Source organism: Peromyscus maniculatus, chromosome 14 (assembly GCF_049852395.1).
Source record: "Peromyscus maniculatus bairdii isolate BWxNUB_F1_BW_parent chromosome 14, HU_Pman_BW_mat_3.1, whole genome shotgun sequence".
Taxonomy (NCBI): domain Eukaryota; kingdom Metazoa; phylum Chordata; class Mammalia; order Rodentia; family Cricetidae; genus Peromyscus; species Peromyscus maniculatus.
Genome location: NC_134865.1, coordinates 44,703 through 67,751, shown reverse-complemented (window position 1 = coordinate 67,751; position 23,049 = coordinate 44,703). Strand labels below are relative to the sequence as shown.

At 47.8% G+C, this 23,049-nt stretch overlaps 1 protein-coding gene across 5 annotated transcripts in view; it reads left to right on the top strand.

Moving 5' to 3' along the window:
* Window positions 1-23,049, top strand: part of Frmd6 (FERM domain containing 6) — a 96,145-nt gene that overhangs the window by 61,732 nt on the left and 11,364 nt on the right. For 3 of the 5 annotated variants that reach the window (XM_076550541.1, XM_076550540.1, XM_042260571.2), the window contains exons 3-10: window positions 2,774-2,864; window positions 7,761-7,840; window positions 8,811-8,887; window positions 11,677-11,863; window positions 15,067-15,222; window positions 18,490-18,555; window positions 19,293-19,361; window positions 21,500-21,674. In XM_076550541.1, coding sequence (XP_076406656.1) covers window positions 2,774-2,864; window positions 7,761-7,840; window positions 8,811-8,887; window positions 11,677-11,863; window positions 15,067-15,222; window positions 18,490-18,555; window positions 19,293-19,361; window positions 21,500-21,674 — 901 coding nt within the window. Of the gene's footprint in view, window positions 1-2,773; window positions 2,865-7,760; window positions 7,865-8,810; window positions 8,888-11,676; window positions 11,864-15,066; window positions 15,223-18,489; window positions 18,556-19,292; window positions 19,362-21,499; window positions 21,675-23,049 lie in introns of all 5 variants that reach the window. The other 2 variants (XM_016003913.3, XM_042260570.2) reach the window with 1 other exon arrangement.

The window sequence follows — 23,049 nt, the reverse complement described above, 5'->3', positions numbered from 1 at the left end:
TCAGGAGCTCCCTGGGACTTGGGTCCTGAATGTAAACGGACGCTGCCTGTGACAGTTCATCACTGGGACAGGGTCTAGAATCACCCAAGCAACTTCGCAACATCCCCGTGAGGGATTGTCTGGATTAGGTTCGTTGACACAGGAAGACACATCCTAAATGTGGGTGACCACCCCATGGACTAGGATCCCAGACTGAATACAACTGACAAAGTGAGCAGCAGCATTCATTTCTCTGCTGACTATGGATTGATTCTACGGGACCCTGCCTGAAGCTCCTGCCCCCACCCCCACCGCCCTACTACCCCGCACCCTGCCTTCCCACAACAATGGACTGTACATCCTTGTACTATAGGCCGGAATGAGCTCCTTAACTGCTTCCTGTCAAGTATTTTGTCATAGCAGCAAGAAGTAACTAATAGCCACCACAGCTTTCTTAATTCCTGGTACTTGGAAGAACTAAACGGGTCCCTCTGGCCTTGAGTGTCTTCTGCTCTTTCCAGTGGGATTTTGCATGTTTTCATTTTCTTCATTTTAGTGCTGTATTAAAATATGATAAAATCATTAACTCAGAGTTATGCAAATTGTAATCACTAAAATTACAGTTGGTGCCATCGTTGACTGTATGCAGATAAAATTCACAAAGGTTGTGTTGCACGTGTTTTGACCTGTGTGTTACTGTTAATACGTGTAAGTTTGGAGGGTCTGCCTTTGCTACTGCTCGCTTGTGCGCCTGAGCAGTTTGGTTTTCCTTCTGTGAACTGAAGAGATGGAGCTGGGCGGTCTCTCAGGGATTCTGGCTTCAGCGAGGCCGACTCTGCAGGCCCACACTCCTCCCACCTGGCATCTCAGTCATAATTGAGAAAGCCTCAAAACTGTATCCGGGGGCTGGGCATTTGGCTCAGAGGGTAAGAGTGCTTTCTGAGCAAACTTGGGGACCTGAGTTCGAGTCCCCAGAACCCAGTTAAAAGCCTGACACAGCAGCAGAAGCATCTGTTACAGTGTGTCTGCAGGGAGGCGGGAGGTGGGGAGGTGCATGCAAAGAACCAGCACCAAAGAGACCCCTCAACCAAGGTGGAAGGTGAGGACTGACCCAGGGTTGTCCCCTCCCCTACATGCACACTCCACAAATACAGATGCATGGACACAGACACAAAGGAGCAAGCGATGTCTTCTCAATAATAGCTCATCTCCAGAATGTTCGTGTGGTTATTGAAGTATACTGAGAGTCAAAGGGAAAAATAAGTAATAACAGCGATTGATAAATAAATAAAATCTGGGCAGTCTGTCACTGAGCAGTGGGTGGAATATTTTGCTTAGACCCTTAAGAAGAAAACTTTCCTTGAACAAAGACCCTAAGGAGACAGCTCATATGGGAAGATACACAGATGGTCCACGCAGGTGCTCAGTCTCAGTAAGCATCAAGAAAACGTAAAGCGAAAGAACATTGAGTGCCACCTTACAGCTGTTAAAATGGCTGTCACCAAACAGGTTGACAAGAGTCCTGAGGACGTGGAGAAGAGGAGGAGCACTTGTCATCTGTGATCAGAATGTAAAGCAGTGTGGGCCCTTGTGGCAAACAGCATGTGGTTCCTCCAAACATTAAATATAGTATGAGGGTCAGGAGAGATGGCTGAGCGGTTAAGAGCACTGGCTGCTCTTCCAGAGGACCTGAGTTCAATTCCCAGCATCCACATGGCAGCTCACACCTGTCTGTAACTCCAGTTCCAGGGGATCCAACAGCCTCACACTCATATACATGCAGGCAAAACACCGGCATTGCACATAAAATTGTAATAACTACAGCATTAGTATGTGATCTCGGAGGTCCACTCCTGGGTAGCCCGAGACAATGAAATCCCGGTGGTGGATGTGCGTGCACCTGCTCTCTTGCAGCCTTGTTCACAGCAGTCAGCTGTGCCTACTGGTGACTGAAGGCAAGGTGTGGTGCGTCCACACATGCTGGAGTCATAAGCCACACAGGAGGGAGAGCGTGTCATTTGCAACAACATGGGTCAATCCTGACAGCATTATACTAAACGACATAAGCTAGGCACCGGCCGCGTGGTCTCACTTGTGTGGAATCCAAAAAAAAAGGCTACCTCAGAGAAGCAGAGTACAAGGTAGTTACCGTAGTTCCTGGGGCCTGAAGAAGGAAGGGCAGGGAGATGTTGGCCAAAGGATCCAAAGTTTCAGCTGTAGGATGAGTAAATTCAGGAAACCTGTGAATGGCAACCGTAACCAGTCATGTGCTTATACCTGAACTTATCGTTGGCCAGGAGTAGATTTTAAGTGTTCTTACCACACACAAAAATAGTATGTATGTGAGGCAATGTATTGGTTAATCCGTTTTGTAGGGCATACACTATAACAAAACATTGAATACTATGTAAAAACGTATCATTAAAGTAAGAAAAGGTGTTCAAAGAAAGAACATACTTGCCACATAAATATCTTCAGTGGAGTAAGCTCTTCTGGGGACCTTCTGAGGAGCCCATTTTTCATGCAGGATCTGAGAACCTGACCATGTGTCGTAAGATTTATGAGTCTTATGCAAGATTGGATTGGTACTCTGTTAGCATGCTGTGGGTCATGATTATGTTGTGATACTCATCGGAACATAGCCACAGGTTGCATTGATAAGCTACTGGTGGTTTTGCTGATGTTCAAATGTCCTGAGAAGGTGCATATTTACAGAGTTTTAAAGTGGCTGATTTGGGGTTCACTGTGTAAGCTGAATTGAATTGTCTTAAGTGTCCTTTTTTCCTTCCTGCAGGTTAAAATTCTGTGTCACCAGTTGCTGGTCCAGGTGTGTGACCTGCTCAGGTTAAAGGAGTGTCACCTTTTTGGTCTCAGTGTTATACAAAGTAAGTCTCAGTCTGTTCTCTGCTATGTTTAGTCAACTGTCCTTGAGAAAATGACATTTTAAAGCCTAGAGCCATCATGCTATGTAAACTGATTGTTTACATGCCCATCAGCTAATCATCATTCTTAGTCTAGTATTTATTTATTTTCCAATATCAGCATGATGTATTTTTTACATGATTTAGGGTTTTTATTATTAATTTATTAATATTGATTCCTTTTTAGGAGTCTAGATATTTATGCATCTGTTCCCCATTTTTGTTTTATTTAATTTATTTATTTAATGAACCAAGTTTGATTTTTGTTTTGTTTTCTTATACACAGAGACCAGCTGTAGTTGGGAGTTAAGCAGATGTTTTTGTCATTTATCATTACAATCTATAATACTATAAGTGATAATGGCTTGTGACATTATAAAAATTTTGAACACAGTAAAGCTGCCTTTCTTCTGTTTAGTTCTCTTGTGGTTCGCAGTATAGCAGTGACGGATTCATTAAATTTGATTTTTCTGTTTTTCTTCATGCTCTTCTTTCTATTCAGACTGTGTGGCTTTGAAATGCAGTCATTTTCTTCCTCCATTAGATGAGAAATTTGCAAAGAAGGATCTCATAGACGGGTTGCCTTCTCATGTCCCTTACTTAGCACTAGACTCCTGGGACTATCTGCATCCATTTAATAAAAGCTGTCTTATGTCAATTTGTAGCTGGAAATTTCTCTGCCTTAGTTTTCTAAACCCCAGAGTCTTTTAGCATCTCTGCTCACCTTTTTCAAGGAGGTTTACTTGTATTTAATTATGCTTTCTATGTTTATGTGGATAATCTTTGACTTGAATCAGTTTAAACCTAAAGGATTATGATAGCTTGAGAATCTGGTCTGTGCTGTGAATATTCGCATCTGCCAAGTTAGAAAATGTATTATGGTCAACAGATCAAGCCAGCTCCCTCTCCTCCAAAGTGGGAGCTGTGTTCAGTTGTCTGGGAACGTGGGATGGAGAATGAGAGGCCTGCAAACCAGCTCCCTGCTCTGTTTCTGCAGTAGTCAGTGCAGTGACAACAGGAAGAATCCATCATTGCATTTGTGCGGACCTCTTATCTAAACAGCGGTTCTCAACCTTCCTGATGCTGTGACCCTTATTGACCCTCAACCAGAAAATGATTTGGTTGCTACTTCCTACCTGTAATTTTGCTACTGCTATGAATTGTAATGTAAATATCCAATGGTCTTAGGTGACCCCTGTGAAAGGGTCTTTGGACCCCCAAAGGGGTCGCAGCCCATGAGTTGAGAACCACTGGTCTAGAAGCTGTAAGGTGCCTTACAGACTCCAAGTGGCTCTTGCTGCGGTCTCCTCGAAGCTAATTCTTCCTTGTGCACCTGCAGCCAGACTGTTGATCTCGGTGGTTCAACAAGTCAATCCAAGAAAACCAGTTCCTAGCTTCCTTCAGTTTTCAAGTTGAGCTTTGGAGATGCTCTGTAAAAGAGAGTGGACAGTATGGTGAAGGAACGTTGGGACAGCAGTCAGGTGACCTGGTTCTGATTCCGGTTCTACCGCTGGCCAGCAGTGAACCTTCAGACATGCCACTAGACTTCCGTCACTGTCAAGTTGTCTCACGTCAGATACACTGCTGTCCACACCAGCTTTGCAGGATGAATGTGTGCTTGAGAATTGGTCTCACGGCTTTGGTTGGTTGGGTGGTTTTGGATTCCCAGCACAGTTGAGCAGGAAGTATAGAGAGTTCCAGAAAGCCGTGCACATGCAGGCACAGCTTCCCCAGTGTCGGCCCCAACACGGGTGGAGCATGCGTGGTAATCAGTGAGCCTACAGGGATCCTCTATCCCCCAGAGTCCATCATCTGCACTTGGGTTCACTCCTGGCGATTGTATCCCACGGCTTTGGACAGATGTGTGGCATGTGTCCACCATCAGAGTGTGCAGAATGGCCTTACCGCCCCGAAGCCACTCCACCATTTCAGAAATTGTCCTTGTCAGTTGAATAGTTGGAAAGGATGTGATTCTCCAGCGCTTCAAACACTGGCATTTTAACACTCTTCTCAGAAACCACCTAAACGCCAGGAATCTCGGTGTCATCCCAATTCTGCAGCTTTTGTTTTGAAATAATTTCAAACTTCCAGCAGTGTAAGAAGACAGTAAGGCTGTGCGGTGGTGGCGCACACCTTTAATCCCATTACTCAGAGCACACAGAGGCAGGCTCTGTGAGTTCGAGGCCAGCCTGGTCTACAAAGTGAGTTTCAGGACAGCCAGGGCTACACAGAACAACCTGTCTCGACCCCCCCCCCCCCCAAAAGGAGAAGACAATAAGGATTTTCTCATTGCTAATGTCAGAGCACATGTCTTCTTCCATCTGTGATCTACCTGCCTGTTTCCCGTCTTTCCAAACTTGAGGGAAATTTCTTAGAGACGAGCAATATCTCTTAGATAACGATGGTGGGAACTTCACTATCAGGAAGTTGACACTCTAATGCTAAGTAGGTTTTAGCCGAGGAGCCTGGCAATACCCATCATAGTCCGAGGTAGCCTGGCTCAGGTCTGTTCTTCAGCCATTCTGTTACCCCGCCCTGCGATCTTTGCTTTTTTTTTTTTTTTTTTTTAAACAAGAAGAGTCAAGTTACTTTGTGTAATGTCTTTTCACTTGGATTTGGTTTATGTTTCCTCGTGATTAATTCAGGGTATGCATGACTTGGGTGGGGATATCAGATAGATGATAATGAGCCCTTCTCAATGTACAGTATCATGAGACATACAATAGTTACTTATGACTTTATGGTGATGTTAGCGTTTGGCAAAAGTTCCTTGCCATACATTCCTTGATAGTCAGGAGCTCATATTAACGCTTCTGGTTATAATCTAGTTCCATGGTTTGTTCCGCCCCTCTTCTTCCCATTGTTTTCAACAACTTTCTCCAGCAGTGAGAGACCTGTCTCGTTTGCTCAGGCATTTAGGGGTGTGTTCGAGAGGGTGTTACAGAGGCACAGATTCCAGGACGGGGTATGGAAGGGGACACAGAGCTGCTCTCGTTGGGCCTACCAGTTTCCACGTGTCCAGATCCCCCAGTTCTTAGGCTAGACAGCTCTGGCCACACTGTCGAGTGAGAGACACATAAAGGTCACTGTAAAATACGCCTGTGCTCATGAATTCACAGACACCGTGGCAGCATCCACGGGGCCTGCACAGGCCTAAGCCAGGTGGAGTCCCAGGCCCGAGAGGGGGGAAATAGTTCCCATCCCTAACCCAGAAGCTATCTCTAATTACCAACCTCTCACAAAGGAAAACTTAGTTTTCTCCAACTGTGGAGTCTCACTGGGAACACAAACCACTTAAGTGCAGGCCCCATGCCCAGAAGTACATGGCCAACACAAAACAAACTCAATGGTATTTTTGAACACATTTTGTCTCATATTGCTTTGGGCATTTTTTTTTTTAATCTTAACTGGTCTTTTGCTTATATATTATAGTTTCTGATTTTGTGTTTTTATTTGTATCTGTTTTTGTTTCTTTTTGATATTTTGGGTTGTTCTATTCGCATGCTTACTCTCTAAAGAGAGAGAAGGCGTGGAGTTGGATGGGAGAGGAGGTGGGGAGGAAATGGGAGAGAGGAAACCGTGCTCTGAATATATTGTATGACAAAATTATTTTCAATAGAAAGTAAAATGAGAATGTGCATGTGTTACTCTGAGCGGTCTCACTTGGGTCTCATTTTGCTGCTTCTGACAGGAGCTCCAACCACTCACCCATCAGTCATGTTCAGTCAGTAAAAATGCGAGGCTAGGCGACCGCATTCACTGGCCTGCTAGTTGGGTTAAGTGGCACCTCCCTGTCTTTCCTCTCTGGGATGTCGTCTTATCCCTTCTTTCATGTTAAGAGGACTGAAGAACCCGTTTATAGCCAGAGTAGCAATTCTTTACCAATGGCGTCTTCTGATCAAACCCAGTGTTCATCTGGGGCTTCACTGTGGAGTCAGCTCAAGTCTTCCTGGAAGGAGTACATGTCCCTTCATTGTGAAAATTGTTATGGAAGACCCAGGAGAAGTTGACTTTAGTGATGGAGGAGAAAAATAGATGGGGGGGGGGGGTAAGTAAAACTCCGTACAAGATAGGAATGCTACAGGCTTCTCTTAGGAGATAGATCTTTGTGAAACAATCTCTCGAGGAAAAACGGAAACGTTTGTGTTTGGGCCAGCTTTTTTTCTTACGCTCCACTCCTTTCTCGTAAGTTCCAGGAGTTCTGTTTTCTGTGATAGGATAGATCCCAAAGACAGAGCCAGTAACCGTGTGTCATTCTGGCAAGCTGTGCTCTGGCGTGGGAACGCAGAAGGGATGTGTTTAAAGCCAGCTCGCCGCAAAGCAGGGGTCACGTCCACACTTGGAAATCTATCCATGTTCAGTGTCTCACCGAGGATTGGAATGGTGGTGGTGGTGGTGGTGGTGGTGGTGGTGGTGCTGCTGCTGCTGCTGCTGCTGCTGCTGCTACTACTGCTGCTGCTGCTGCTGCTGCACCAGTGTTTTGCATCTGTGAGAAGAGTCTTCTGTACACTAAACCAACGTGTTATATTTTCTAAGATGCATGTCCACAGGAGTGAGTGCTAGATGGTGTGTGAAGATCCTGGAAGCCGAGCGCGTGGGGGAGTTAGAAGCCATGGTTCTTCTAATAAGCCTTGTTTGTTTCAGAATCTCAGGTTCTGTGTTGCAGAAGCAAGAGAATTCATAACCTCATTAAAATCCAGCTAATACACCTTGGATTTTTTTCATTTCTTGAGTTTTCCTGACTCACGATACATTCACAGATCATGAGGCTGTGTTTTCTGAATTGTGGCTTTGAATATTGTTTTCTTTGAAACAGATCTTTTCTCTTTAGTATCTTGTCTTTTTTTTTTTAATGTGCAGATAATGAACACGTATATATGGAGTTGTCACAAAAGCTTTATAAGTATTGTCCAAAAGAATGGAAAAAAGAGGCCAGCAAGGTACGACAATACGAAGTCACTTGGGTGAGATTACATTTATGCACAAAATTCTTTTTTATTCTTTAAAAAGGTTTATTTTAGCTGTCACGTTAGAAAAAAAAAAGTCATAAGCAATAATTTCTCCAGTGGAGAATGAAAAAAGGAAATGAATTATAAGTGCTGAAATATGTTGCTGGGGTGTGAATGGCTGACATCATAAACCAATAGGTAATAGTGTTTCAGTAATGTGGGGGCAATGCTCCCAAGTGAAAGGCACGAGGAAGTATTTGCTTTTCTCCTGTGACAGTGTTGTCAAAGCTTGTAGGATTTATTTTTATCAATTTAAATTTGTTTTTTACAGTCTGACATTCAAGCCTTTGTTGTTTTATTACGCTGGCATCTTTGTGTAGTAAACACCAGTTCTGTTTGCGGGGGGAGCAGGCACAGGGGGGTTGTGTGGTTTCCCCCATCGCCCTGGTGAGTCAGGAATGAAATCACACATCTAATCCCAGCTTCTCCCATGGCAGCTCAGGATTCTGGGGCTACACTGGAAGTCGACTTCAAAGCCGACCACAGATTGAAGAACTCCGGCGTTTTAAGTCAACAAGCAGTGTAGTAGACTGTGGTGTGTGGAATGTTGAGGAAACAAGAGAGCATTTGTAGTAGGGAGCAAATGGTCACCACAGGGGACAGAGCTGGGCCAGAAGCCGGAGCTCAGCTAGAAATTTCCATGGCATTTATTTTTATCTTCCCTTATGTTCCCATTGGCATCACGGCAAATGGGAATCCAGAGAGGGAGGGTGCCCTGCTTTGCTTTGTAACTTTCTGGTTCGATGTGGACCTGGTGTCCACACGGGACACCTGTGCCTACTACAAGCCCCACGTTCCAAGCAGGTCCAGCCTCTGAGCTTTGCAGGTGATGGCAGTGTGACTGGCTGTGGAGCCCTTGGAGATAACTAAACACAGCTCACTGCACGCGTCTCTGTCTTAGGGCATCGACCAGTTCGGGCCTCCCATGATCATCCACTTCCGGGTGCAGTACTATGTGGAGAATGGAAGACTGATCAGGTAGGAAGAACCCACCAGCCTAAGCCTTGCTCTCCTCCATAGCACTTTTTTCTGACATACACCATAGTGTTCATTGCGCTCTTCTGCCTGTCGGAGTGTAAACTCTGCACCAACAACAGTTCTGTTGGTTGTTTGCTTGACTGTTTTTGCACATTCATGTATTCTTAGTGCCTGAAACACAGAGGCATATTTGTTATTGAATTAAGTATTTGTTGGCTAAATAAATCATAGACTAAAGGTGAAAATGTTAATGTCACTGGCTCACATTTTCACTCACAGTCGCCAAGAAGGAACTATCACTGTTGTAAAAAGAGATTCACTAGGTATGATTATATTCTTTTTGTTTGTTTTGTTGTATAGCCCTGGCGTCCTGGATCTCACCCTGTAGACCAGGCTGATCTTGAACTCGGAGATCTGTCTGCCTCTGCCTCTCAAGTGCTGGGATCAAAGGCATGTGCCACCACCACCCAGCAATTATATTCTTTTCCAGTCAGCATGGGGCCACAAACTCTGAAGCTGCCATTTTTTATGCCAGCTTGGTTTTCACTTGAGGTCTTGTTTGTACTCTTAGTAGTCTCAGAACTAAGAGTAAGCCTCAGGGAGCTTCCTATGGAAATCGAGGGTACACTCTGAGGGGGCAGGGAACAGGTTTCTTCTTTGTGAAGATGAAAGTGTTATGAGCACCATGGTGTAAATCAGAACGAATTGGTTTTGAATCTCTTCCTTTGGCATGGGATTCAGTGCTAGAGAATGGGAAGAGATACATTTTTGGCTGACATGAACTGTAAGAAATATGAACCTCTTTCCCTTTACTTTGAAACTTTGAGAAACCTGATATGAAAGGAAAAAAGATGCTAGGCCAACATGATGTGAAAAATTAGGACTTCATAGTTTCTACTATTACCAGATGCACAGTAAGAGTAAGAAGCACTGGTACCCGGAGACTGTTTCTAGAGGCTAAACACTTCAGTTTGTGTGAAGTGCTCACCCGCTTTTCCTGGTAGGATGGAATGCCCTGTAAGAAAGGAAAATAGAGTGCTTGGCCACTGATAAGCCCCATAGGGTTAATGAATGTTAACCCTCTACTCCTGAGCACCCACACAAACACACTGTTAGCCCCAAAGATGGGAGGAGAAAGATGACCAGCCCGAATCATCATGGCCAAATTAATTAAAGCAAGTTTTTTTATTCATGTACATGAGCTAGCTCCCCCTAAGTCAGGGTTTGAGAGGTCATCATTGGATATGAGGAAGACAAGGCTTTTATACCTCAGGGGGTAGATGGTTTCTAAATGGTGGATTTGGTGGGCAAAATAGGCAGGGTTACAGGAGCAGAACATAAGCATAACAAGTTAGTCATAACGACCTCCTGAAACAAAGACAGGGTTGCAGGTGGGCATAACAAGGTAGTCATAACAACAAATAGTCATAACAACAGGCAGTCTTAACAGGGTAGTCATAACAACAGGCAGTCATAACAGGGTAGTCATAACAACAGGCAGTCGTAACAGGGTAGTCATAGGTGGTCATATAACCTTCTCAAGCAAAGGGGATTGCAAGATGGTTATAAACAACGTTCTGAAACAAAGACACAATTGCTATTCCCAGAACAGACAACGCAGAGCCATTTGCAGTTAAGGTTACCCGTGGGACAGAGCCCACCCAATCTGAGAAATAGAGGTTTACTCACAAACAGGAATAAACCTATTTTGACCTTACTATAAGATGGAGGCAGGCTGGTTTTTCACCACCTCGCCATTAAACTACCCAACAGTATGTAGTCCGTATGATAAAAGGCAACACTGAAAAGTGCCCTGTCCACGGGAAAGGAATCACATAGGTGCTTTATTTTTGAGCTCTTAGCCTTGGTCTTGGTTAAAAGAGACCATTATGTTTCTGTGATCTCCTGATGAGCTGTGACGGTAAACAGTCTGAAGTAGCGGGGCCAGTGACCTCGCCTTACATGTACATGTCTGCGATGGTTTTCCTTCGTTTAAAACGCCCCTGTTTGCCCGTGGACATTCCTTCGGAGCTGACTAGATGTCCTGTGACCCACCCACCCACCCACCCCTGCCGCCACTGCTGCCAGCACTTCCTGTTCATCTCCTCAGTGGAGAGCGACTCTGTTTCTGCCTGGGGAGGATTTCAGAGTGTGCACTGTTGGCATTTCCTGTTGTGGGGAGCGTCGTGGGGTCGTTTCATGTGCCTGGGGAAACACTCCATGCAACAGCCCCCTCTTCCTGTAAAACAAGGCAGGTTGAAGGGAAGCCTTGGTTCATTCGTCCTCAGAGCAACAGGAAAACAACAAACCGCTCCTGTGTGGTGTTCTACGAGCATCTTAACGTGCTTCAGGGCGTTGTGATACACTGCAGAGAGGAACAGTACGAGGACCGTCAGACAGGCATGTTCCCGTTGAGTGGTACGCTCAGCAGTGATGGGCAGAGGAGAAAGGAAATTAAACAGACTGCTAATGCCCAGCTTCTGTCATGTCTGGGTTCTGTGACGTACCAGCCTTACCAGAGTGCCATTCCTCAGATCTCCCTTTCTTTGAATACATCAAAGGCTGTGTGAGCCTTAGGGTGTGTTTTTGGCATCTGAGCCTTCCGACCCCCGCAGCCTCCTGAGGCGGTGATCTAGTCCCAGCTTGGGCCTTCCATCTTGGTGAAGTGGGCACAGGGAGCCAAAGCCAAGGGCCTCTGCCAGCAGATGCAGAGGGAGATGTGGGTTCTGTTGACATGTGTGTGTACCGTTCCGCCCTGACACGACCTCTGTCTGCCTGTGTTTTCCCAGTGACCGAGTGGCCAGGTATTATTATTACTGGCACCTGAGGAAGCAAGTCCTGCACTCGCAGTGTGTGCTCAGAGAGGAGGCCTACTTCCTGCTGGCGGCCTTTGCGCTGCAAGCCGATCTCGGGAACTTCAAAAGGAATAAGCACCGTGGAAAGTACTTTGAGCCGGAGGCGTACTTTCCTGCGTGGGTAGGTACCGTCCGCGTCCTCCATCCTGCCCATGCAGGCACGAGCTCCCTCAAGAGATGAACCCGCACGTTCTGGGGACAGTGAAACCACTCAGGATGCCCACGAACAGGTCTAAGAAAGGACAGGAGCTTGTCACCCTGCGTGTCTCTGCTAGTCTACTCACAGCTGAGGAGGCTCACTGGCCATCCCAGATACAGGGGAACTCAAGTGTCCACAGCCCCCCGCTGGGGTGTGCAGGGCAGTGACACTCAGGATCCTCCTGGTGAAAGGTATTTTTTTACCCCTTGGAGGAAAAAAAAAATGATCGCTTCTCAAGAGATGAAGTCATCCGCGGTTTTCATGGGCTGAGAAAACAAATCTGAACCCCCCCTTTGGCTCTGACCTCTGTGTCCTTCCCTGCCAGGTGAGGAGCCACAAGAAGATAGATGTAGGTCAGCCTGCTCCCTAGCCTGTCGGGTTGCCCTTCTCCCTGCAGGCCACTCTGTCCCTCCCCTCTGTGTCCTCCGCTTGCTCGGGCTCGCTCGGGCAGTAGGTCGATCTTCACAGAACAGTGGGTCCCCTGCGTCCACAGAGCCCCGCCGCCTGGCCTGCTTCCCGCCCCAGGGGAGCTTGAAGAAGCCAAAGATAGGCGGCCAAGTGTGTGTGACTTCTCCAGCTTCTTCCTTCCCGTGTGCGTTCCTCGGTCCACCTCCGCCTGCCTGCGCCCCTCAGCCACGCGCATGCTGGCCTCTCATTGCCTGTTTAGCAGACACTTTTCTCTCGTTTTCTGAGTTTTTCTACTGCACTTGGCCCTTAGCCGTTTACCCCAGGGAGATTTCATCCCAGTCACTGCCTTTCGTGACCACCTTCACAATACGCAGGTGACCCCTAAATACGTTTACACGGTACAGTGAGATGACTGGGCAATCGTAAGTCCCGCAGACCCAGCACCCCACATCACACTCCTCTTCCCCCCACCTCCGTATTCCTGGCATCAGAGTGCTGGACATGGCCGTCAGCCCGGTTGCCCAGAACCTGGCTGGTGTCCCATGGACTCTGCTTGGTACTCTACCCCCTCCATGTCCCACCCAGCCACAGCAGCGTCCTCTGGCATGGCCACTCCATTACCTGTCACCCTGCTTAGCCCCGAATCTGGTGACTTGGTTTCCTTCCGTGTCCACTGTATCCCCTCCACTCAGCGGGTCCCTCCGCTCGAGTCCCGGGTCTCAGCACACCGTTGTGGTGCCAGACTTGCTTCAGTGTCCACAGCCTGCAGCTGAGAGGACTGAGCCTCTGTCTCGCACAAACCTGCAGCAGCTCGGCGCTTGCCTGTGCTCTGAAGTCCCGGCTCCCAGCTATGAAACGCCAGGATCTGCTTCCCGCTCCCTCCAGCTTTTCTCAGCTGTTTGTCCTGCACCTTCAACTTTGTCTTCTGGCAGCATCCAGCCTAGTGACTCACTTACCCATGTGTCTGCATAGCCACTGTGCTTTCTCACTTCTGGCCACTCCTCTTTGTTCGTTTGTTTGTTTGCTTGCTTGCTTGGTTGCTTAGCTGGTTGTTTTGTGTTTTGTGGAGACAGGCTTTCACTATGTAGCCTGGCTTTCCTGAAACTCCGTGTAGACCAGGCTGGTTTAGCACTCACTGAGATTCCCCTGCCTCTTCCTCCTAAGTGCTGGCGTTAAAGTCGTGCCCGTGCAGCACCACACCCAGCAGGGGCCTCTAGCATGTGGAGCCTCTGGGCCTTTAGCATGTGGAGCCTCTCTCCTGGTGTCAGCTGGCTGCCTCCTGACCCTCTGGAGATGAGCTCCTGGGGTTGGGTGGGTTTTCCTGCTGGGGTATCCAGCACTGTGCCTGGTGTCCCTGCTCTGGACAGAAGGTCTTGGACATAAGTACTAGTCATCTGTTCCCAGATAACCTGTTTACTGCTTGTCCCGACTACTGTAGTATATCTTTGTGTATCTTAAGGGACAAGGATGGCTGTAGCCATTTCTGGTTTTGATTGACATTCAGTATTTGGTTATCGAAGGGAAAGTGTGCGATATGGCACCTCTTGCTGTTGGTAGCAGGCTTTGTGTTCTCCGGCTGTCATAGCCAAGGGTGGTCATTTCAGTCAGAGCTTCCCTAGTATGTCATAGCCTCAGTGGCCGGGGTACCAGTTCTCCTCTCCAGTCATCCAGATCATCCACTTGAACGTCCTTACACATAGTGTCTCCATGTGTTCGGGGCCTGGCAAAGACAAGCTTGGTGTGCTGACGGAGATGCTCTCCAGAAAGACAGAGCCAAGGAGCAGAGGCTGTAACTCCAGCAAAACTTGATAATGGCCCTGTCATTTCCCATGCATGATTGGTTTTGTTTGGAGAAGGTTTCTCTGTGTAGTTCTGGCTGTCCTGCAACTCTCTGTAGACCAGGCTGGCCTCAGATCCACCCGCCTCTGCCTCCCGAGTGCTGGGAGTTCATAAATTCATTCTGAAATATTCAAAGTAAGAAACAAATGCCTGCTGGGTCTGAGAAGCCACATCACAGCTGAAGACTCACCGGTGTTTTCGCTCTCCTTGAGACCCTTCCCTTTGCTCAGGCCGCCGCCATCTTTTCATGGTTTCAACTCCTTGTGAAACCAGGGAGGGCATTCTCAGCACCTCTTAGCCTGCAGCTGCTGGGGACCGTGTGTCTTTGTCACCTTAAAGCTCGGGTGGACACCATCTGAGTGTAAGCCTCAACAAGTCACCATGAACGTTGAGTTGAAACGGTGTCCTTGTACGTTTTCAAGTGGAGGTCCTGACCCCTCGTGTGAAAACCAAGTGTTCCAAAGAGTCCTGCCTGGTCCTTTACCTTCCCCAGACGAACGTTTATGGTGTCGTGTTCCGTGTGTGTGACTGGGGAGCCAGAGGGAGCCAGAGGCTGCCATGTTCTGACGCAGGTGTTTTTTCTGGTGCCCGTCATTTGGGGAGTGCAGTCCATGAACGGTGTGAAGTTACACCAGTTTGTGTAGGGTCCCCCCCCCCCACTTCGGTGATCTTTAAAACCAAGAGAATCGGTTTTTCCCATTGGGATTTTTCTTCTACCAAATGGACTTGTAGCTGTTAACGTTAGCCTGTTCCACCCAGTCTCACGACGAGAGAGTTGGAAGTGGAATAAAATTAGAATGTCTAATGGAAACGAGCCAGTTTGTGTGGCCTATTTTAGCCTCTCACCCTCTTGTCCTCTGGGGGTGGTGTTCCAACAGGTTGTTTCCAAGAGGGGGAAGGAATACATCCTGAAGCACATCCCAAACATGCACAAAGACCAGTTTGCCCTGACGGCCTCCGAGGCGCATCTCAAGTTCATCAAAGAGGCCGTCCGCCTGGATGACGTGGCCATCCATTACTACAGACTGTACAAGGTAGGAAAGTCCTCGGCCCAGCTCCTGGCTGTGCTCTTCCTGAGCGAGATTCCAGCTACCCTTGGTTTCCAGGGCGCAGGCCTGGAGGCCATTGTGATCTGGCCTGAAGTAAACATCTGTAACAGTCGGTAGCAAATGGCTACAGATCGTGGCTCTGGCTCTTCATACTCAGGCTGTAGTTCTTTTTCGGCTTTGGAGAGCAGTCCTTGCCACCCGTTTGGTGGGTATTATTTTAGCGTTCCTCTAGGTGACACTCCAACCCTCATTCTCCCGCCTTGTGTTCCCTGAGTTACAGGAATGTCCCCACAGGACCCAGTGCAGACAGGGCGCTGTGTTCCTGGTTTATTCTTCAGACCCCTGCCACTCTGTAGGAAGCGCTCATTTTATAGGCCAGGAAGGGAACTTGAGGAAGTTAAATAATTCATCAGGGTTGCAAAACCAAGTGACAGAAAGTGAATCCAGCCCAGGCTTCTCGATGACAAAGTGTGCGTGTGCGTGAGCACGCGTGTGTGTGTGTGTGTGTGTGTGTGTGTGTGTGCGTGTGCGTGTGCGTGTGCGTGTGTGTGTAAGTCAAGCACTGCTCACACACAGGTGCCCCTTATTCTCTCTTGCAGCCTGTGTATCCCTAGCCCTACTTTTCTGGCCTGAAATGGGCCACACGTTCACAGAGCACTGGGGAGGGGGTACTCTGCACACACTCACGCTGTCCTTCAGCATCTTCTTGCCTTCTCTTCCCTGCTCCACCCCCCCCACACACACACACACATCTTCCCTGTCCTCACAAGTGCTATTGCTTGACCAGAATTGGGTTCTCCTAAGTACTCAAGGTGCTTTTACAAACCCAGTGGGATGAAGTTGTTAAAATGTGATCTGTAGGCCTTCACTGTGAGATTGAACCCCAGTTTGGCTCTTTACTGTGTGACCCTAGGTAAGCATTTGACATCTCTGTGCTTCAGCTGTCCCATAGCTTAAAGGATGCTAGAACCTACCTACCCCAGAGGACTGCGGTGTAGAGGAATTGATGAGTGAACCGTGCTTGAAACAGCGCAGGTCACGTGTCCAGCAGAATGTTCAGCGAGCTATTCTGTTGATATGTTTGCTGTCCCTACCACACCCTTTGTGATGAGATTAGTATAACTGGGCCTGTGTGTGTGTGTGTGTGCGCGTGCGCGCGCGTGTGTGTGTGCACGTGTGTGTGTGTGTGTGTGTGTGTGTGTGTGTGTGTGTGTAGGGGTGTGTTTAGTCATATTGCTGGGTAGTCTTCCCAGCCGATTGCAAAACTCCACATACTGCAGAACTCAGCATACTCTCCTTCCGTTGCTCTGGCTCTCACAGTTAATACCTCACCATCCTAGGAAGGCATACGGAGTTCCCTGAGATCTGTCTAAATTCCTAAAGGGTTGACTTGCTTTTCCTAAGATGTCTTTGTGACACCTCGCTTTACGTGAGAAAATTGCAGGAAGTGGCATTTGAGACAATCCGTTCATACTTTGAAGTACATTAGAAATATAAATGGTATTTTGGACAGACTGTGGCCTTGGAGTGAGATCTCAGTTAGAGGCCCTGGGGATCCTGGGCAGCTGCACTGGTCACGGGCCATCTGTTGACTAAGAATGATGCTGTGTCCTGTGAAGGCCAGAGGGGCCCATGCAGTAACAGGCCTGAAATAGCAGGACACCTATGACATTAGCAGGTGTTCAGAAAGTGACATTGCTTTTTGTCTTATTCGCTGGGGAAGCTGGCCAGTTTAAAGAAGCCCGAGAAGGAATTAGTCTTTCAGTAAAGTTGATATGGTTCTGTGTTACATAGAAAATGCCTTGTCTGTTTTAAAAAGACATTCAATAGAGAGCCGTCACTGAAGTGAGTGGAGGAGATACTGCTTGCTACCTGATGGACACCTCCTGTTTGGAGAATTCACATGGCATCCATTCAGTCTCCTTCAGTAGGGGGCAGCTTATAAAAAGGGAAAAGGCAGACCAGAGAACTCTCTGAAGGAAACGGCTGTGTGGCTGTTTTGGACCCCGCCTTATTTCAGAAAGCGTGCCACAGCTTGGGGAGGGAAACCGACCTGAGCTGGTGTGCTGATGGGGCAGGCGTGTGAACCTGGCACTGCATATGCCTTTATTGACATGAGAACGAATTAGCTGGGAAGAAATCATCCAGGCTAGTAACAGGCCAGCTTTTCTATTCCAGGAAAGAGCGTGTTTTCTAATACTTCTCCCTGTGTTCTGAGAAAACTGGCCTTAAACTTAGTGAAGACCTAGGGGGCCGGAGAGGTGGCTCAGTGGTTTGGAGCACTCGTTGCTCTTTCAGAAGACCTGGGTTAGATGCCGACCCCCCACGTAGTGGTTACAACCCTCCCTAACTTCAGTTCCGGGGCATCCAGCAGCCCCTTTCAGCTCGGCCAGACCTGGGTACATGTGGGGTGCACATACATACACCCAGGCAAAACACCCATGCACATGAAAGAAATCCAAAACCGCTTTTAAACGTAATAAAGATTCGATAATACTCACTTATTGTTTTGAGATTTCTTGTAAATTTCAAAGTGTCGTGCCTACTCATTACACATAAGTCCTTAAAGATTTGCCCAAGCTGAGCACATTTTTAAGTGTAGCATTCTTTTCCTTATAGTTAAAATGGCTTAAGTTTTACAGTTTAGATACATAGACACATAATAGTAGAATGTGTATCCTGTCAGCAAGTATTTGCGAGTTAACAATATAAAGCTTCTTCGGGAGAGCCTTAAGTGTTTGGTCACGTGTCTCTCCTTTCGGCATCAGGGATAGGTGGGGCGCCGGGGGAGTTCCCTGGTTTGAAGCCTGCCAGCCTGTCAGTGTGTCTTAGACTGGAACTAGACCACTGCATCCGTAGGCCAGCATCCACACAGTACGTAAGCACAAAGAGAAGGGGAAATGGTCAGTGGGTGGGAAGACAGTAAGAAATGCCTTGCTGCTGCTGCTGGAGTTCTTAGTGCCAGGAGCGTTTAGAATAGTCTCAGAAGTGGAAGTTGTGTGTACAGTGCTGAACACTAAAACCTGGAAACCGAAGGAGTCAGAAAATAAAGAGAATAATTGGTTTAATAAATGCTCATGATATTCTGGAGCCTTGCAGGAAACCAAGGATGCCGAAAGATTTGAGCAGTTATTTTAGGTTAAGAAAACAAAAAGAAAAAACCTAATTCTGAAATGTGTCTTTTGTTTCTTAATGGCTCAGTTGTCTATTATACAAGGAAAAATGGTTTTTCATAGAATTGTATCCCTTCAGGATAAAAGGGAAGTTGAAGCTTCGCTGACCCTGGGACTGACCATGCGGGGAATACAGATTTTCCAGGTTTGTAAATGGGGTGGGGGGCGGGGAATATCAAATGGTGTTGAGCAGGTCTTACTACAGAGAATGCCTGTGTGACCCTGCCGCGGGCTCAGCCTCACTTCCTGTCTGTCTGTCGGCACAGAGGTGGGTGATGTCAGCCATGGATGGAGGAAGATCAGTCCAGTCAGGCACTCCCGAGCCTCACTGTCCAGACTTGGCTCCTTGGGTCTCGTGGATTATCAGTGTTCCTCTTTCCCACCATAGAAACCTCCTACCTACCCAGTGCTTCGTGACGGTTACAGTTTTCTAACACACGGTGTCCTATAAGTGGGTGGGGACTGTCCCCCTTCCACAGGTAGAGCAGTGTCTCCCTTTAGGCTTACATCGGGGACTGGGAGGAAGTAGCTCCCTTCGAAGAAGACAGAAAGATGTCTTATCTTTGATCCAGGCAGAATATCCAACTATGGAACTCTCAGTCCCTTGGTTGCTGAGTGTCTGTGAGTCTTTTAGACTTCCTGTTTAAATGCAGGATTAGACCCTAGGGAAAGTTGCCTTTGGAGAGCCAGCGAACGCAGTCCACGGGAGCTGTGGGGTTTTGTTGATCAACTTAATTACCGTCTGCCCCCCTCCAGAGAGGGCTGAGGACCCTTTCCGATTTTTAATTACTGAACCATGGTTTACTCCGAAGTAAGAAGACAGTTTTAGGATATCTGTCGTGATTCCTCTTAACTCCTTCTATGCTGAAATTCTTTCTACAGAATCTAGAAGAAGAGAAACAATTGCTGTTCGATTTCCCCTGGACAAATGTTGGGAAGTTGGTGTTTGTGGTAAGTGTAAAATAACTCAGAAAACAGGGGTGAGGAAGAGCAAATAAGCCTTACAGGCTGATTTAGAGAATTTGGGGGGTTTCGTTGTGAAAAATATTGTGACTAAGAGCAAAAGGAATCTTGCTTTGTTCTGTTTTTTTGAGTGGGGTCAAGGATGGTTGTTTGTTTTGTCGTTAAAATCAAAGCTGGGGCTGGGTGAAATGCCTCAGCACAGAGGGCTGCAGCCAAGTTTAACAACTGGAATTGAATCCCTGGGCCCCACAAAAGTAAATTAAAATCAAAGAATTTAATGTGTGTCCAGTGTCTGCCACTGCTGTAAGTAACCTGGATTGCAGGAGAAAGTGAAGGGAAAAACACAAGGTGAATCCACCAGATAGGATTGCGTTTAAAAATCCACAGTAGAGGCATTGTTGGCACGCGGAGTAAGTGACTCAGTGTGTGCGCTGACTGTTGGCCTAGGAAGTCACCTCGTTCCAGTGAAGAATGCAAAGTGAAATTTACAAAGGTGTTTCCATTAATGCCAGCCGATTTCACAGTTCAGCCCCTCGTTTTCGATAGTCCGCCATAAGCAATGGGGGAAAGCTCTGAGATGATACTAAGTTCTGTGAGAACAAATTCTTGACTCTTCGCCATGTCTCTACTCTGCCAGCCACGTTCACTGTGCGGTAGCCTTCCAAGAATTACAGTTTCTATTGTGTGTGTCTGTGTGGAGGTCAAAATCCATGATTCTACTGAGTTCTGAAGCAATTGAGAAAAGTCGACCAGGAAAAGCTGTAGCTAAAGTTGGGTAGACCAGAAGGCCTAGACGATAGAGGGCCATCTTGCCTTTGGAGCCTCGCAGCCCTGCCAGTCTGACTCTGCATTGCCTTAATTCCTTGAGCGCTGTCTGCCCTGGCCTCACTCACGTTAAGTGGAGCTTGCTCTGCCCACTCCGCCCTGGTGCTCTCGCGGTCTGGCCCTTTTCCAGAACTGTTTGAAAATCATAACCCCATTCACCTCCTTCATGGCCAGAATCAGTAGTGATAAAATGCATTGATGAAATGAAGACCCTTTAGGGAACTTTAGACTTCCTGAAAGTCTCACCACACCACCCTTCCCTAGATGTTTTTTTGATTCGGCATGGACACCAGGAATCCATTTCAAAAGTTTCCCGGCCCTGCCTATCGGTGAGATCTTGAGCAAGTGACACTCAGTTTCTCTCTGCCTTGGTTTCCTTCTGAGATGGGAGTAGCCTGTGCTCTTCACTACCGACATCTTGTGAGAGTTCCATGAATTGTTGCATGTGTGGTGCTCACTGGGAGTCAGTTATTGCTGCCCCAGCGTTGGGGTCATTCAAGAGCCAGTGCTTTAAAAACATAACACAGTCTCCATGTGAGTTAGAGTCCTTTCTGGTGGTGGTGGTTTTCTTACTCTTTGTCTCTTTGGTGGCCTGCCACCCAGCTCCCACATAAATCACACACAGAGGCTTATTCTTAATTATGAATGCCCGGCCTTAGCTTGGCTTGTTTCTAGCAGCTTTCCTTAAATTATCCCATCTATCTTTTGCCTCTGGGCTGTTATCTTTTCTTACTTTGGTAACCTCACTTTCACTCTTTCTCCATGGTTGGCTGTGTAGCTGGGTGGCTGGACCCTGATGTCCTCTTCTCCTTGTTCTCTTGCTCCTCCTTCTCCTCCCAGAACTCTCCTTCTATTAATTCTCTCTGCCTGCCAGCCCTGCCTATTCTTTCTCCTGCCTTGCTATTGGCCGTTCAGCTCTTTATTAGACCAATCAGGTGTTTTAGACAGGCACAGTAACACAGCTTCACAGAGTTAAACAAATGCAACATAAACAAAAGTCACACACCTTAAAATAATATTCTACCACACAGTCCCCTGATGCTTTGCTCCATCTCCACCTGCTTCATTTGCTACATTAAAGTGTTGGGGTTGCATCTGAAGGGGTCTCTTGTACTGGGCCAAAGAACATGAACGCAGCCCTCCCTGAGTTTGGTATTCTCTGTCCTTCGACAGCTCTGAAGGGGAGAGGAAAATAATGATTTGTCCCTCAGAGAATCTTAATTTAAAAATGAAGGGGACTTTGGCAGTTTGGAGATTTTTTTTTTTTCTGCCATGATTCCATTTGCACTTTTCCTCCACAGGGCAAGAAGTTTGAGATTCTGCCAGATGGCCTCCCCTCGGCCAGGAAGCTGGTCTACTACACGGGCTGCCCCACCCGCTCTCGGCATCTCCTGCAGCTCTTGAGCAACAGCCACCGCCTGTACATGAACCTGCAGCCTGTCCTGCGCCACCTCCGGAAGGTGGAGGAGAACGAAGGTGGGATGGGTCGGGGGATGCTGTGGGTCCCCCGCTGGCCTCTTCCTCTCCCTGCCAGGAACAGGAATGTTTAAGCACCTCCAGAATGGGATCTTTAGAGACAGAGACTGGAAATTCCGAGCTCAGTTCCGTCCATGTCTCAGTCCAGGAGGCCCTCTGACTGAGACAGCGCCCCAGCCTCGTCTGTTTGGCCCCTCACTTGAAAAGCTTGCAAAGGACTAGGGCGGAACCCTTCTGCATCAGAGAGCTGAGCGCCCCAGGCCAGTGTGATGCCTTCCTTAGGCCCATGTGACAGTGAAGATAAGTCACAGCTCCTCTGATTGACAGCAGGGAGACCCTCAGGATGACACTGTAATAGTAGAAATGGAGAAGGCCTTTTCTGCCCACGGACTTTGCCCACAGCCCTGTGGTGGCTTCGTGGAGATGTAGTGGACCCGAACAGTTTGTTTGAGGTCCTAGCACTGTTCCTGAGGAGAGAATGAGCTGAGTGAGGAAGGAGGCAGTGTCGGGGCCTCTGGTGGCAGACCTCTGTTAACAGCTTGTCATCAGTTATGGGCCCTGGGGCTCCTCTGGTTAGTAAACACCCCCTTCTCATCCCGATTGTGGTCAGTGTCACACAGATTCGAAATGGAATGCCTGCCTGGGCCTCAGGACACAGTGGTTCATGCTGTGGGTCTATATATTAAACAATGTATGTGCTGACCCCAGTGCTCCTGTGGAAAGGAACAAGGACCTGTCCTCCCTCTCACAAAGCAGCCTTAAAGAAGACTTGCATCTGATCACTTTCTCTAAAGCCAGATGTGACCAGATGTGTGCGAAAATTCCTTACGTCTACAGTGGTGAGACCATGAATCACTCCCTGCCATCTGCCACTGTGACTCTCCTGTGGCACCATGCGGTGTACTGGCTACTGGTGCAGGCTGCCCTTCTCCCATCAGCCTCACACATATGTCACCTGGGCTGGCATGAATCTTAGGGACCCACTCTTAGAGACTTAGGAATCTTAGGGACAAAAGCACCAAGGAGGAGCCTGTGAGAGCAGGTGGCCCACCTGGTTGTAGAGCCCGTGATCTCCCAAATCTGCCACACTCCTAAGTGGCCACTGTGGCACCTCAAGAGAGGTTTATTTATGGCCTCAGTTCTCAGCCCAAGGCATTGTAGAAATTCAGAAGACCTTGAGGGGACCCTGGAGAGGCCAATAGGGTTGGTGCCTCTCCTCTGCAGAGATGAGGGAGGGTTGCAAAGGATGCTGAGCTCTCGGAGGCCAGGGCACCATCCCCTTGATGTGTTGGCGCTTAAGTGAGCAAATGTCTCAGTCCGCCCTGCTGCTGGAACAGAGCACCCCAGGCTGGCGATGCATAGAGAATGTCTGGAA